The 16,804-nt window shown below is 41.2% G+C and overlaps 1 protein-coding gene across 32 annotated transcripts; it reads left to right on the plus strand.

The window, feature by feature from the left end:
• Positions 1-72: 72 nt before the first annotated feature.
• abi2b (abl-interactor 2b) lies at positions 73-16,489 on the plus strand. Of its 32 annotated transcripts, none has more exons than XM_081615319.1 (12): positions 75-258; positions 3,807-3,974; positions 4,063-4,239; positions 5,340-5,357; positions 6,290-6,393; positions 9,179-9,325; positions 10,850-10,977; positions 11,152-11,358; positions 12,707-12,877; positions 13,567-13,650; positions 14,081-14,266; positions 14,623-16,489. In XM_081615319.1, the coding sequence occupies exons 1-12, from the start codon at positions 142-144 to the stop codon at positions 14,796-14,798; spliced, it is 1,683 nt and encodes a 560-aa protein (XP_081471445.1). In that variant the 5' UTR covers positions 75-141; the 3' UTR covers positions 14,799-16,489. The 32 variants fall into 32 exon arrangements, with proteins under 32 accessions (XP_081471494.1, XP_081471456.1, XP_017158510.1 ...); XM_081615314.1 differs by having other exon boundaries at positions 76-258; positions 13,564-13,650; XM_081615316.1 differs by having other exon boundaries at positions 77-258; positions 10,853-10,977; positions 13,564-13,650.
• The last annotated feature ends 315 nt before the right edge of the window (positions 16,490-16,804 follow it).

Below are 16,804 nucleotides of genomic sequence, written 5' to 3' on the forward strand. Positions count from 1 at the left end.
CTCCGTGTGTCAGTGGAAACTTCTATTTCAAACATACATCATCGTGGGAAGCCCTGCTCCTGGGACAGCCCTTCCAGTACCACACGCGGCCGCTAGCGGCGCTGCCGAGCCCTGCATCCCGCTCTGCCAAAAGATGTGAAAATGGCGGAGCTACAAATGCTTCTGGAAGAGGAGATTCCAGCAGGACGAGGCGCTCTCCTAGACAGTTTCACCAACTTGGAAAGAGTAGCGGAATACTGCGAAAGCAACTATGTCCAGGTATGTTATTATAATGCAATTTTTGGTTCAGGTTTAAGACGGGCATCCCTGACTGGACGAGCTGATGCTAGGCTAACTGTTGCTAGCGCTGTTTTATTGCTTTCCTCTGCTATAGGGAAAATGAGACACTCTCAGGGCGTCTGGTTTGAAACTAAATCAACAAGTGGCAGGTTTACTTAAGTGTTATTGACCTTATTAACATGTACAACTATTAGCTTTACATTTTCAACAACGTTATGGTGGGCATGTGTGCTGGAGCTCCGTAGGTCGCTAGCTAGCCACTTTCCCCTCATCAATTAAGGTTGGAAGAAAACAGTAAGAACGATAAATGGGCCGTGAAATCAATCGTCGCGATCAGGCAGATTAGGCAGCTATCGATGAAGGATATGTAGTCTGACTAATCTCTGCTGAGCTGTAGTTGGCAGCAGATAAACCGTTGTGATCACACGACTACACCGCTGATTTAAGATGCAATGCACAACCTTAACATTTATTTAAATGAGTCTATAAAAGGCTCCTAATTCCCTCACGCCTTCTATATCTCAATGCTCATATGACTGTTGCTTTATTGGTGTACTCAAATATTGCAGCAGATATGCATCACAGTTATAGAAGTGAACCGATGGGGGGGAGAGACTGACAGCTGACACAGAGGCCGATTATTATTTTTTTGGTTATTTATCATGGTTTGGCCTCCCAATTGCATCATTCCGGGGACTACTACACGGCTAAGCTTACTTTAAATCAAAGACGCAGGAATTCCAGTCTAATATTGCCGATTTAACCACAACTTTCCAGCATTTATATCTGCTTGAGACAAGCAGAAAGATTCGACAAGGTGTGATGGTGAAATCCTGACATGATCAGGTCTGTCCGGTCTTCCTGGAGACAAGGGGCGTGGTATCCAGCTGTTTGTCCACGCTGCCCCGTCAGGCAGCTGGTATCGCTCTCACATTGCTGTGACAGGAGTGTTAGTCAGGAGAATACTATTAGGATGTGTCACAGCTTCCTCTGGATGTGGGCCAGGTTTCTAGTAACATCATCATCACCAGGGAATGTAGAGCTCAAGTCTGTAGAGAGAGGATGCAGAAATGACATCCATATTCTGAACACATTCACACATTTTTAGATTAATGTCAAAAATACTGTTTTCACTATTTGCACTTATTGTGGTGTTTTGCTTTGACGTATATCTCATAAAATGAACCCTTAGAAATTGTCTGCAGACTGCAGTTCTTTTTGACCTACTTGCATAAGATGTCATTTAAATGATCCAAACCCATTTTTCTTTATTATTTATCACATTATTATTATTATCATTATTATTATTAGTAGGAGCATTGACTTTTCTTTTCTGTTTCTTTGACGGTGGAGGATATTTTCCTTACAACATTTTGACCTAAGCCTGTCACAATACACAATGAAATGAGCTCGATGATTTCTGTTTTATTTATGATTTCGGTTGGGTGGGTTTTTATTTCTGTTTTATTTATTGGTTGTTATATTTATGCCTTGTTTCATGCCAGACTCGCGCAGTCTCTTCCCACCGCCGCAAACAATTCCAATTAGTTTAGCAAACCAAAAACTTTGATATTAGCTAATTCTATATTTTGAATACATCTAATATGCAGTTGAAACATCTATTCTGTTTTCATCTCCATTTTATTACCATTGTCAGGGTTTCCCTGGGTGCATAATGAGCCTGGCGGGCCTCCAGATTTAACTTGTGCCCCCACAAGGCCAAGCTTTGTTTTGTTTTTTTGTTTTTTTAATGTCTGCCATTTTTAAGATGTTATAGTTGGTGTTTAGGTATTTCTACATAGTAATACTTTCCAATTTACTGTCAACCTTTAAAAAGTTTTAACTCAGAAACACAGTAGGTGGTCGTTAGCAAGTTTTTTGGTGGAAACCCTGTTATTGGCATGAACCTGGCTGCTACTAATAACTTTTTTTTTTATTAAACGATTGATTCAATTTTCTATTATTATAAAGAAGCATGTTTTTCTTTGATAAAAATAAAACTCCTTTCTAACCAGTTAGTCTTCATACTCCAACACGCTCTTGTTTACTTTTCCAGTGCTGCTTTATGATGTGATTCCTGATAAATGTGTCTCATTATAGGGAGTGTGTGTCTTACTAGAAGTAACATTAGGTTCTTGCAACAGCTGTCTAGTGGCATCCAGTGGATTTATGTGAACAGATGTGACTGAGATAAACTGATTTTATGCTCTCAGTTTAGCAGAAAAATGTTTCTCAAAGTAATTAAAACATGGAAGCTAAGCTAAGATTAGGTGGGCCCCTTTTTCAGAGCTCTGTCCTGGAAGGGAAAAATCTTTGTCGTATTGGTAGATTTTTTTGTATTTGTTGTTTGAATTAGAAGTGAAAGTCGGTTTTAGTTCTTTTGATTGAATGTGTTTGAATCTGCTCTGATAGCTGCCGTGTCAGAAACGTTCACTTCCATGTTCTCATCAGCCTGCCTCCAGCAACTCCGTTCAGACCAAATCCGTCTGCTTTGGGAGCTTTATGCGACTTGATTTGGGTTTACTTAACCTCTGTTTTGTTATTTCTACGCTCTCGGCTCGTTTCTGCTTACAAAAGAGCTCACGTACCGTTTATTTCTCGGGTGATTCGTGTTTATCCACACGTTGTCACATGTGTTCATGACTAAAGGCCTTCGAAGTCACTAAAGCCTAATTTATTTCTAGAAAAATTTGTCATTGTGCCCCATAGACTATTGATAATGGCATTAAGACAAAAATTAAAACCAAAAAACTGTATGATTTCCTGTATTTAAGTGAAAGTGACGATAATTTGGTGGAGCACCAATAATTCAGTCCAAATTTTCTTTATTTTGGAAGTATGTATGTCAGTCCATATTATAATAGCAACTTTGTTGCTATATTTAGTAAGTATTCAGACCAAAAAAATCTATCAGAATAGTAACCAAGGCTTTTTAAAGATTGGTGATTGGCCAGAAAACTGCAATCAGTGCACTCTTAATTTTAACTGCTACTTAAAACTTAAATTAAATAAAAAACAAATGCTACAGTTTGTCTAAAGTGCAGAAATGATGTATTTTTTAGTTTATTATTATTTAATAGCTAACTATAAAGTAAAACAAGCTAATATTACCAAGTTTTTGTATTGTATTTTTTTTAAGAAAGAACCACATACCTTCATAAAAAATTATATCAGAAATACTATCAAGCAATTTTCTTAGCATCAGATTTTTAAAGTCAATTTAGAAATAAGACTAAAAGGTGTAACTTTGAACCCCCTGTTGACATTTAAACCTTGCATTTCGACAAGTCAAGTAATTTCACACTTTTCTGTTGGAAGTTTGTCCAGAAATGTTTATACAGGCCACTTGAATTTTCCACATTTTATATAAAATCAAACATTTCTTCAGCTCTTGCCCAAAATGTAACACTTAGACAGTCATACCGTAAACATAAACTCATCTGATTTGTTGTTATTGTACCGACTTGTATGGAAATTTAACACAATTGTTACAGCTAACCGTAACGTCTAAATGCATGTTTGTTCAGTCTCCAGACAAGCAGAGGGCGCTGGAGGAGACCAAGAACTACACTACCCAGTCCCTGGCCAGCGTGGCCTACCTGATCAACACGCTGGCCAACAATGTGTTGCAAATGCTTGACATCCAGGCGTCGCAGCTGCGCCGCATGGAGTCCTCCATCAATCACATCTCGCAGGTACCAGCGGATCCGGCGCACAAAACGTGCCGCCGTTCACAGTTAGAGTTCAGGTTCAGTGGTTTAATTACTGCCTCACGTCCCTCAGACAGTGGACATCCACAAAGAGAAAGTAGCACGGCGAGAGATCGGCATCCTCACCACCAACAAGAACACCTCCCGCACACACAAGATCATCGCCCCGGCCAACCCAGAGAGGCCCGTCCGCTACATCCGCAAACCCATCGACTACAGCTTGCTGGACGACATGGGCCACGGAGTCAAGGTGCTCACTGTTTTTTTTACTTCTGTAATGTTCAGAATACTTGAAAACGTATTCCTAACTAAAAGGAACTCAAATCGTTCAATCAAATATGTTTTGGGGTGATTTTAAGCTTATTGTTTATGCTTTTACTTTATTAGACTTGAAAAATGTGACGTATGAATAGGATATAGTGCAAAAATTACAAAACTTACCAAGTATTTTTGGTCTATTTTTCTAGTGCAAATATTTTTGGTACACTTGAAATAAAGCAAAACTAACTCAGAAGTAACTTGTCAGCTTATTTTAAGATGATAATTTCTTAATATTTATGAAATGGTCCTAGTTCCAGTGTCAATTATCTCACTTATAATAAGACATTTCCCGATGTTTCGACTTTCATATCATAATAACGAGATAAACAATTCATATAACATAATTCTGTCAAAATCTACTTTTGACTTTTTAAATTACTGACTGGAATCCCAGTGACACAAACACATTCACACTATTTTGTCCACTCTATCAAAAAATGTGGCTAAATAACATTAAGTGGAATTTTGCACTGAAAATGTTTAGGAATCCTGATGAACTTTGATTTTTCTAACAATGTTTGCTTTCCTTAAACAAAGACATTGGAGTTGTTTCTGTGTGAAAACGTGACTTTTCTGAATGAAATTGTGTTTTTGTTGATGCAAAACAAAAAAAAAGAATAAATCTAATGTAGAGGACATAAAAGGTCAAACATAAGAGAGCTCTCGGGTTTCACTGCATTTCTGAGTGAAGTAATGGAAGAAAAAAATCAATAAGTCTGTCTTTTTCGCCAGGAAACTAAATCTAAAGTCTGTCACCTGCTGCTGGCTACAGATTTCTGTCCTGCTATTTTCTCAAATAATAACATATTAAAAGTGGTTTGTTCTGGTTGTGTCTTTGTTTCCCAGAAGTGGGGAAACAAAAGCACCGAAGATCGAATTCCTCAGATCTGAACAATAAGCTATTGTTAGCAGCTTTTCAGAAAACCAGCTTTACTGTTCTTTCTCCAACTAACCCCCTGATTTCTTCCTGTCTCTCTCTCTCTTTCTCTCTTAATGCTTGCCAAAATGTCTCTTTGTTGTCAACTCTAGTGGTTGCAAAGGTTTAAGGTAAGAATTTCAAAGTAAAAGCCTGACATGAGGTGGGGATTGTTTTGCTTTCAGGGTGCATCAGTGGATTGGGTTGAATTGCAATGGGAGTGGCTTTTGTTTCTGTTTCTCTTTTTTTCAGTTTTTAATCACCACTTTTACTGTTGAGCATCTATTCATTCCTATTCATAATCAGATAAGATGACATTAGAAAGTGGAAACTTAATTTGTCACAAAACGACATGAAGTCGATCTGTGACAAATCTGCTGAAATTTCAGTGCATCTGTTGTTTGATGTGTGAAGCTCTTTCAAGCCTTAAAATTCTTTAAAAATCCTTAGTTAAAGAGTTTTTTAAAAAATACTAGAACGTAAACCTCCAGCTACTATTGGTTGCTGGGGTAACAGAAAACCAGGCTAAAAAAAGAGAGAAATCTTCAGGTAACAGTTGTCTTCTGGTTTAGAACCATGATGGATTAATTTCAGCAACTTCAACCTCAATCGTCAGACCCTTCAGTGTTCGGCCAACGTCATGGCCTGAAGATGTCAGCAGACCTTTTGAATCTGAAACAAACGAGGAGATCTTGAGATTCCCCATCCAGAAAGTCTTCTTCTCCTTGACCATAGCATGAGATCCTGTCCATACACAATACAAACACTATCCCACACTGGGGACAAGTGTTTGCTGGGAATATGAACATAGCTCTTTAGGACAGCCTACAAAAACTTCCTTGATTCCAGCTGAAAGTCCTCCATCATCAATCATCTCGTTGTCTCCTCTTCGGCTATTTAGCTGATGATTTTCTGATCTGTTCTCGGTAGAAAAAAAGAGAAGCATGCCACTTGTGGTGTTATGAAATTCAGTTGTTGCTTCTTGTAGTTAATGTCATTGCTGTTTTATTTTTTTAGGTGCTATAGCTATAACAGGTGTTCACACCTCTGTCCTCCCTCACAGGCCAGCGCTCAAAACATGAAAACCGGAGGAAGCGCCCTGCCTCGCACCAACCCCCCCACACAGAAGCCCCCCAGCCCACCTATGTCAGGGAAAGGGACCCTTGGGTATGTAAGCCACAGGGGGTTTGTTTTGGGTTTTTAAACCACTTTTTTGGGGCGTGCAGACCCCAAGAGTTGATCTGTGTTTTACTTTCAGAGCAGGTTGGACCGTGTGTGAGTCGGGATTAACAATACATAAGCTTGGCTGACATTATTGGCCTTTCTCAGGTCACCATTAATAAAACATCAATGTCAGTTCATGCATTAATAATAGCTGCATGTTACCTTGTGGAGACTTGCTGAACTAAAATTTCTCTGTTGACTTTAGAATGGTTTTGAACCAAATACTGAAACTGTATGATATGGAAATGTATATTCAGACATTTTATCTCTTTTTGTACATAGAAATTAGTCTAACAGTAGAGAAGTAGCTTCTCTCTGTGATCAATTTTATATCAGAAAAGTCAAATATTCCTTTGTGATGTTGGATAGATTCTTACTTGGGATCTCTGTCTTTTGACAAAAAATCTGTTGCTGGCTTTTCATCAACATTTTAGGACTTGATGGCATCAATCAGTTTTTTTTTTTTTTGGTGTAACTTGAGACAAAAACAGTAGAAATGCTGGGTGGTTAGAACGATTCATAACATTTGAACCTGCTCTTAATTTATTGGTAAATGATTTTTGCAGATTTTGAAGCCAAGACATCTGGAAGTACGGAAGCTGTGTTGGGTCATGAACAAATGGAAAAGATTTTTCTCTTTGGCTTTTTGCATTTTGGCTTCATATTAAGTTATTAAACAAGTGTAGGAAGAGATCATTTCTTATGTTATGAGGCTAATCAAACATTTCTTCACTTTGGGAATATCTTTGGGAAATGGTTGATATTTTTGAATGAAAATTTCTTCTTTCTTGGGGGGAATAAGCCATCAGAAGTTGGACTTGTTTTGAGTTTCTCACAGCGGCTGAAGGTTGCACATGCTCTGTTCTGTGTCCTAACTCATCCAAGGCGTGTTTATCCCTCAGGGGTTCGACCTGCGCTGCTCGTAACTTTGTGTTTGTTTTGTCTCTGCGTGTGAAAAAGAAGCTTGTATTTGTACCCTGCAGTTGTTTGTTGAGAGGTCCAGTGTGTCCACACCTTCATATCGACCCACAGAGGTGTGTGTTTGTCCCTTCAAGATGCATATCAATCATCCATGATGCATCTAAGCTTGTGAAAAATCTCCTCGGATTTTTTTTTTTACATTTATTTTCCACCTTTTCGTTTGTGTGACCACTCCAAGCTGCTACGCATTCCTCATAAAAAATGTTCTTGTCATCCAAACGCAGAGAGAGGCTCTGATCACTGAATCTTTGTTTCCTCATGTTTAAAACTCATCAGAGCTGCTGTTGGACTAAAGATGAAACAGTTTTTGCTCACAATCAAAGCAAAAAGATATAATTTGGTTGCATCTTTTAAATAATAATAATAATAAAAATAAATAAAAAAGCGTGGTGACAGAGTAACTCATTCACTGAGTTCACTTTAATAATTGGTAAAGTTATTTAATAGAAAATAAACTACAACTTGTACACTCTCAGATCAGAAGTCGAGTCGGATACGACTTGGGAGCAGCTTATTGAGGGACACCCAAATATTTGACCCAATAGTTTAGTTGAATTTTGGAGCGTTTGCTCTGACAGAACCGGTGGAACTGGGTCGGGTTTGTAGGCCGCCCTGCTCACACACACCTTTCCAGATCTGCTCAGAGATTTCCTCTAAGGCTTTTTGATATGAGTGGATGATATGACCTTAAAGTTGTATCACAATATTTTGGGATAACGATAAAAGCGACAATAGGAACTATTTGCTACTTTTTTAGGTTGTAGCACCACAACCACAAATTCTGCTTTTGAGAAACAGCCATTTATATTATGCTTCTTTACGTGTATTACATTACATAAAGAGGTGTGATTTGTATCAGTGACTGAATTTGATCATATTTTCAAATTGGTAGTTTCATTGAATGTACAGTGGAGGTAATAGTAAAACTAACAGCACAGATAGTTTTAGGGGATTTTAAACATTATTAATTGTAATTTATTGTGACAATAAATCAAGATTTTTATCACGATAAGAAAATTATCTCTATAAATGATAAACAGTACAATAAATGCCCATGCCTACGTTTTGATGGCCGCTCCAAATCATTGACCCTCTTATTGTCTATTTGAAAGATGCATAAAATAGAGAATAAAAATCACCAGCAATTATTGTCTCTCTCCTCTGACAAATTATGTAACATAAAAACAAGTTTCATTTTAGCTTCCTTTATGCCTTCATAGAGGTGAATTTCACTTAAAGAAAAAACTGGAAAACATAATTACGGCAGGATATACAAGGAAATAAGTAGAATATTGTCCCGCAAAGCGTAAAGTCAGGTGTAACAGCAGAAGCGGATCTAAAGGTTCACACAACAAGTTATTTGTGTTAAAAACAATAAGATTAACAATAATAACAATATACTGACTCAACCTACCATTAACTCTCCCGTTTCAATGCTTCATTCAGAGACCAGGAAGCTAACTCTTCTAGATGTTTAAGTTGCTCCATGTCGTTTCCAACACTCACCAGAGAATCTTTAGTTTATCAAAACTGTCTCAATCTGATCACGACCGAGAAGGAAAAACTGCTCCATGTTTCTCCACCAACAGCAGTCACCTCACCTGTTTACCATCTGTCATGTCATTTTTTTTAAGTTTGCACTTTGTTTCTTCCTCCCCTCCTTCCCTCCTCCCCCCCAACACTCACCCTTGAATGCATCCCCCCACCCTCCTTCACCCACCCCTGGATTCCTCCTAACCCCTCACAGGCGCCACTCCCCCTTCCGGACGCTTGAGCCGGTGCGTCCTCCCGTTGTCCCTAACGACTACGTCTCGAGCCCGACGCGCAACACGGCGCCCCCCCAGCAGAGTCCCGCACGCACTGCATCCGTTAATCAGAGGAACCGCACGTACAGGTACCCCCTCACTCCCCCTCGCCCCGCCTTCTGCTTCCCAGCATGCCTCTGTACTCTTTAAACTTTAAACAAGCCCCCTTTCTGCCCCCCTACCCCCGCTGCCAGCTTCTGAAAACCTTTCTTCTTCTCTGAAGCGGCTCTCCACAGAAATCTTTTTGATGAGCTTTTGTCCTTCCAGACGCTCTCTGTGAAACTGCTGTCTGCTCTGGGGAGAAACACAAACCCAGTTTGAATCTGTGCCCCCATCTGTTGCTCACAAACTATTCCAGTCTGTAAAGACGAGAAAATCTTCCCCTGACTTTCCTCTGAATTTCTCTCCATCTACATCTCTTCATCTCTCAGCAGCTGCTTTTCCGTTATAAATGTGCACAAATGTCAAAAAACCGACACAATTTTGCAATTGAGGTGTGTCCACTAAATAAGTAACTCAATGAATATCACACGAGGAAGTTTCTTTACAGAATAGGTCATTAAAAACCACAGCAACGAAATAAAAACAAACCATGTTCCTCCCACTTCCTGTGTCGTCTTTGTCGTTTCCACCAGTAGAAACATCCAGCTGTTGATCATGAGTCATGTGATGCGAATAAAAGTATTTATGTTGCAGTTTTGTAACAGACATCTGTTCCCATAAGTCCGAAAACCACCAAAAACTTTTTTTTTTACAGAAAAACAAGTTTGGTTTGATTTTGTTTATTTTTAATCTCCGTGTTTTTATTAAGCAACCTTATTTCTGTAATCTGTTGGCTGATGGAGACGCAGCTACTGAGCAAATAATTGTGCAATTTGACATAAAATAAATTTGCTAAATGGAAACACGCTAATTTGAAAAAAAATATTTTCACTTTTTGGTGAAAAGATTTGGTAATGGGATGAGGCGGGTTTATGTCGCAACACTGCAAGTCACATGACCAACAGCTGGATGTTGCCACTGGCGCAGAACATGAAGAATACAACAGGAAATAAATAAAGAATGATGGTTTTTAATGACTTACTGCGTGAACTAACTTATTCACGTGTGATTTTTAACTGTGTTAGAAACACCACAATAACAAGATTGTGTTTTATCGACATTCCCGTTAATGTTATCAAGAGTTTTGCGTACATTTGTAATGGAAACGCAGCTCTTCACCGTCTTCCTGCTTTTCACACACTCTCATGTGTGTGTGTGTGTGTGTGTGTGTGTGTCTTCTGTTGCTACAGTGTCTCCTGTGTTGTTTGTCCTTATTCAGGCATCCAGCTGCTTTATTTATTGATTTAACTTGTCAGTCATTTCAGAGGCTCACACTAACACATCGATGCTTCTTGAGGGTGCCACTTTAAGAGAATGTGGAAAAACATTTTGCCTCTTAATGTTCTGTTGAAATGGCTAAATACGTTTTGAATAATTACACAATTTGCTGCTTAAACGATTATTTCATTCGTCACAAATATGTTTGTGTGAAGAAGAAAACAAGCCGGAGTGTGCTTCGCATTGTGTGTGTGAGTGTGTGTGGGTTCTGACGCGCCTTGCCGCCCCGTCAGCAGCAGTGGGAGCAGCGGAGGAAGCCACCCCAGCAGCAGTCGCAGCAGCAGCCGAGAGAACAGCGGCAGTGGCAGCGTGGGCGTGCCCATCGCCGTGCCGACGCCTGCCCCGCCCACAGTATTCCCAGGTAACCCTAGGCTTCCTTTATCCTCCACAGCCGGAAACTAACTGAACTAATCCGAGCGTCGGGTTGTACTTGGGATCTGCTGTTCTTCCCCTCCCTCACCTATCTTTTTTTTGTTTGTTTGTTTGTTTGTTTCCTTCCTTCTTGACCTTTAACCCCCTCACTTATATCCATCAGGTTCAGCCCCTCTCCCTCCTAACACGACCAAATCTCCCCCTAACACTGCCACCACCCCCGGGCCACTTCCTTCTGTCCTAGACGGCCCACAACAGGCCCCTAACCAATCTGTAGAGATCCCGCCTGTCCCCCCGCCCCCTCCTCAGCTCCCCGCCTCCATGGCCCCCTCAGGCACCGGCCCCGCTTCTTATGGCAACCCCACACAAGGTGAGTGGAGACGCTCACCCTGCACGCCCCCCACCCCCCCTTCACCCCACCGCCCCCTGCTTGGTTTATCCATGTCTGGCTTGTAAACATTCCTGACTGCAGTCGTTGGGTTTTCTCTGGATGTTGCCCGGTGTGTTTGTGTCTAGAGGTTAGAAACAAACACACCGAGATGCAACTTGCTTGTTAAGGACCTCCATCCTCTTTATAATATTGTCTTTTTTTTCGCTTTACATCATGTTATAATGTTATTGCCCCATCAAAACATACCTGGAGTGTTTCCTTTTTTTTTTTTCATGCATGTTTGAGAAATCCTTTAATCTCCCATGGCAACCATTCAGCTGTGTAAAACGCCTGGGGGAACCAAGCTCCGCCTTTGAGACGCAGCTCCTCCTCAGAGCTTCAGTTTCCAAGCTTCCAAGCTGTGACTCCCCCACTCAGATCCTTCAGACTAGCCAGCAGCAATTAGCAAACACCTGGTGGAACTGAGCATCTGCTGAACTTGTTATAGGAGCTACTTCTCAGGGAAATGCTGTGAAAAATGTTGATGAAGGTTTAATAGAGCCATGTTGTGATGACTTCCTGAAGGCGGAGTTTCAGAAGGAGCAGGAGCTTCTTAAAGAGACAAAGACCCAATTTCAAGCCATTAAATCATGAAATCAAATGTCTTTTAAAGGGGCAGTATCATGTAGTTTAAAGACACATATTGCCATTCGCGTTACCTTCACCTATAAAAATATTCCATATATCAAATGTGATGGTAACGACTTCCACACAGAAGAGTGTTGAAATACACCTAGAAGTACGCAAAGAAGTTGTGGCTCCGTCTAATCACTTCATTTCTGAGCGTTTGTCATGTAGACGTCCCATCATGCTCCTCCCCGCGTCTCACACAGAGGTCATTGGCGTCTGGTGAGACGTTGTGTTCTGATGTAAAATGCACGAACCGACTGCCAGAACAGCTTCTGTGTTTTCTTTGTCCCTGTTTTTTTTTTTTTCTATTTGTTGTTTTCAGTTTTTCTTCCCTGCTGGTGTCAGATTCCTGCCCTAAAAGGCAGTTTCTTGACTTTTCTCATCTTGAACATCATAAATCATTTATGTTTTCCGTCAGTCATTTGAATTTCTGTCTATTTATATCAGTACCAACGAGGACAAATAACTGATGGTGTACATTTAATTTAATGGAACTTAATCATAATTAATTAGCACCTAGCAATTTGTTTGTAAGTTGCTTAAGTGTTGCAGAATTAGCCCAATATTATTCATTCCATCTATTCTTAAATGTTAATGTTTGTAGTTTCTTTCACCAACTGAGGAGTCTCTGCTGCCCCCTGCTGTCGTCTGTTGATAGGTGCGCCTCAGTTCTACAGCATGAATCGCCCGGCGCAGCAGCAGCCCCAGAACCCCCAGGTCGGGGGGTCCCTGCCGTTCCGCCGGCCCTCGTCGGTCACGGGCCAGCCCAACACGGCCCACAACAACCAGAGCCAGCTGAACGGCGGGCCGCACTTCGCCCAGAACCAAGGTAACGCAGAGCGGGTCCAGACTCGCTTTGTCACAAACTCCCTGGGTGTTTTTATTAGGGTTTTATGAGACAAAGCAGCACATAACTGCGGTAGATGATTAAATATTGTTGAATATTACTTTTCAGTCTTTAGAACATTTAGAAAATCATCTGTCCTTTTCCTTCTACTTAACATTTATGAGCTTCTTTGTGAGGTGAACTATTTAAAATACAAGACTTTGTAGGGGGGGCTGGTCACACACTTTTTCTCTGAGTTCATTTTCATTTGTGCTGTTGACAAAAACAAAGCTTTTGTCTCTGTTTGTTTAACTAGGTTGTAGAGAAAACTGATCCTGGCTTGTTTATTTTTTATTAAATCATTTCCTGTCCGACTCTGACACTTCGTATCGACATCAGGACACTTTGCTCTTTCACTTTTTGTCTTATTGCAATATTTTGTCCTGTTTCTCTGCCAGAAATTGTCTGCTTGTATAACTTCAAATTGATAAAGAGCTTCTCATGTCCTCCTTTCAAATATATTCACTTTACCAACACTTAAATTAAAATGGCAAAAATCAAATGAATATTCAGAGACTGAACTTTTTATTTGGAGTCTCTGCTCCTCTTTTTCTGACCTTTAACTCTGTTGTGCTTCTCTCGTACTCTCTAACCTCATGCTGGTGTCTGATTGTGTGTACTGGTGCTAGCAGGCCCACACGCGCCCCCTCCCCCATCCATGCAGATCACCCCCCAGCTGCCTCTCATGGGCTTTGTGGCCCGAGTTCAGGAGACTAGTAAGTAGCGTTTTAGCACCTTGCTTCCCTCTGCATGACCTTGGCTTGTGTGAACTCCACCTTCCTCATCAGCTGGTGTCTGTCTTTTTGTTTCAATGTTTGGTTGATCTTGCTGTCCATGAGCTGCTGCTCCACATTCAGACCGTTTAAACTAAACCTGCAGGAATTTTGTTTGAGATGATGCCATCATTAAATGTGAAGGTGGGATAACTGCGGGTTTCCGTGGCAGCAGATGTTGGTGGTTCATATTACTAAAGCATATTACTGTGGGATATTTTTTTATTTTACATGCATTATATTTATTTTTACGTCAGCACGTCTTTTTCTGAACCTGCATGGCACCTTGTTACCTTCCCAAACCTTTCAGAGTTTTCTCGGTTGCCTCTGTCCTTCATAATGAGTCATCTCGTGTTTCCGTGGCTACCTGTAGTTTCAGACGTGCCGCCGCCACCTCCGCCCGCTGACGAGCCGGTGTTCGAGGAGCCCACCCCGCCCCCGCCTCCGCCTGAGGACTATGAGGATGACGAGGAAGAAGAAGAGTCGGCGGTGGTGGAGTACACCGACCCCTACGCCGAGGAAGACCCACCATGGGCCCCACGCAGCTATCTGGAGAAAGGTTTGTGTTCAGAAAGGAAAAATCACATAAACTGTATTCATACATTTACTTAAAAATCATGTGTTTATTTGTTTTGGACACACTTGTTTGTTTCTAAACCCGAACTTTGAACTCCTGAAACGAGGAGAGGTCGAAGCGTTCAGAGTTCATCCACCTCTTCTCATTTCTTCTCAATCTGAATTTGCTTCAAAGCTGGAAAACCAACCAGTTTAAATGAACTCTGCCTGTTTTGCCAAGTTCAGCAGTAAAATGTCTCAACTTCCCCAGAAGCTTCCTAATGTCCCGAAGATGTTTTTAGATGTTCAAATGGCAAAGGAACACTTCATGTACGTCCTTTCCCTCTTTCCTTGCCTCAGTGGTGGCCATTTACGACTACACTCGCGACAAAGAAGACGAGCTGTCCTTCCAGGAGGGCGCCATCATCTACGTGATCAAGAAGAATGACGACGGCTGGTTTGAGGGCGTGATGAACGGGACCACGGGTCTCTTCCCCGGTAACTATGTGGAGTCCATCATGCACTACGCCGATTGAGCAGCCCTCCTCTGACGGGAGCGGGCGGAGACTTGGATCAGACGGAGCATGACCTCCATCCGAGCGCAGCTGTTCTAAAGGACACGACAAACTGAGGTCATTCTTTCGACATAGTTGTCGCCATTGTAAAACAACCACTGCTCTAGATATATCCTTCCTTGTAATGTTTCTTTCTTATTTGACCAAACAGGAGTGTTGTTAAGTTATGAAGCCACTACATTTTTCGTTTTTTGTTTTGTCGTTTACCAAGTCGCCCTTACTTTAAACAATATTTATTTGTAGTCGAAGAAAGGGCTGGAGGAAAATGCCTTCATGTGTAGATTTCTCCTCAACACTCCAGAGACAACAAGATCCTCAATAAGTGGGGGAGGGGGGTTGGGTTTCCAGATTTCCAGTCGGGTACCTCAGGGACGGTGCCAAAGCTGAGCAAGACAAGCACACAGGATGTCTCAGCGCGACATCTGTAGGCAAACGAGTGCTTCAAGGTGAGAGTTTGGATTATTTTCTGCAAAGTTTTATTTGACGAAATGCAACGTTTCAGGCAGTCAGGTCGATTCGGGCTTCACTTCGCAAGCCGGAGTGCGATTTCCGAAGAGAAGGAATCCTCATCCAGCCCTGGAATAACACGAGTTTTTTGAAAGCGCAGCATTTATTTTTCTTTGATAATTTTTATTTTTTTCTCTTTTTATGGTTTTGCTTGCAGAGCGTCAGACTGCATGTTTTCTTTCCTATTGATTACCGTCTTAATATTTTCAGATATGGTGTGGTTTGGTTTTTCTATATTCGCCCTCTTACGCAGACGACATCATATCTCGGTCATCTCTCAGACGCTTGTGCCATATTGAAGTGTGTGTTGCTGTTCAGAGGTTATCACTTCATTTGCAATAAAACTCGCCGGTGGCGGTTCGAGGGTGGGACTGGTACTGAAATGCAAAACTTTCTCAGCTTCTCCCCCCCGAGTCGTTTCAAATCAAAAGCACATATGTTTGTAATAAAAAAAAAGTGTAGAAGAAGAAATAATATAACTGTGAGATGTATTATGTCCTCACAAAGGGACTTGTTGAATATGAAAAGAAGCCAGCTGTCGTGTTGAAATGGTTTTAGCGGCCATACCAAGTAAAAAAATAAAATAAAATTCACTTGTCCTCCGTATAGTTCAATACGCTTGGCCGTTGGGTGTTTCCACCATGTCGGAATCTTTATTTTTTATTTTAAATGGAGAAAAAAAATAAAATAAGTGGGTCTGTATGTGAGTCTTGCATGCCATTGTTCTTATCTGTAAACCTACATGGCGAGATCACCCATTTCTAAGAAAAAGACGAACCGCCCTGACCAGTATCAACCAGCCTCATCCAAAGAGACTGTCTAACTTCAAGCCCACGTCCGAGGAGTCGCTCTCCGACCTGAAAGTAGCCGTCATTACGTCACCTGTGGACCATTATGTGCAAGCTGCTAGTGAATCCAGCAGGCGGGATATTTACGTAACACTACATAGATGACACTAAACGGTCAAAACTTACATGTAAGGCCTTTGGCCTGCAGGATTCACAACCTTCTGGAATCACGGATGTCCCTTGGGACGTCAGGTTAACAGTCCATAATGCCATTGTGTTGCACAGTCAAAGTTGAATTGCAGAAGTATCATATTTGTAAAATCATGAGAACAAAGACAATAAAGTTATTAAGATTTACTGGTGCACACCTGTCTATTTTTGTGGCTCAGATATAAGGAGGTTAGTTGTAGACATGGTTCTGGGTGAATGTTAGCTTGTGTGGCTAATTAATGCTGAGCAGCTTTTGCTTTCTACATCGCATGTGTAGCTTGTAGCAGAGGAACCACTCACTGTCTTCTCTCCTGTGAGGTTCGACTCTCAGGCACTTAATGGTCACCAATGTGTATTTTTTGGGTTTGGTCACTAGATGGAGCTGTGGCCCAAAGTACTGCTGGATTTCAGATGACGTAGTGCAAACGTCACGCAATGCTGATGGCGGTCAAAAGGTAAATG

Source organism: Poecilia reticulata, chromosome 2 (genome assembly GCF_904066995.2).
Source record: "Poecilia reticulata chromosome 2, P_reticulata-male-v2, whole genome shotgun sequence".
In the NCBI taxonomy this organism is placed as follows: Eukaryota; Metazoa; Chordata; class Actinopteri; order Cyprinodontiformes; family Poeciliidae; genus Poecilia; species Poecilia reticulata.

Bases quoted from the DNA above. Each gene is read 5' to 3' on its own strand.
- abi2b (XM_081615314.1), top strand. From the start codon at position 142: ATGGCGGAGCTACAAATGCTTCTGGAAGAGGAGATTCCAGCAGGACGA. The intron at 13,651-14,080 runs GTAAGTAGCGTT...GGCTACCTGTAG, and splicing joins GGCCCGAGTTCAGGAGACTA to TTTCAGACGTGCCGCCGCCA. The intron at 14,267-14,622 runs GTTTGTGTTCAG...TCCTTGCCTCAG, and splicing joins ACGCAGCTATCTGGAGAAAG to TGGTGGCCATTTACGACTAC.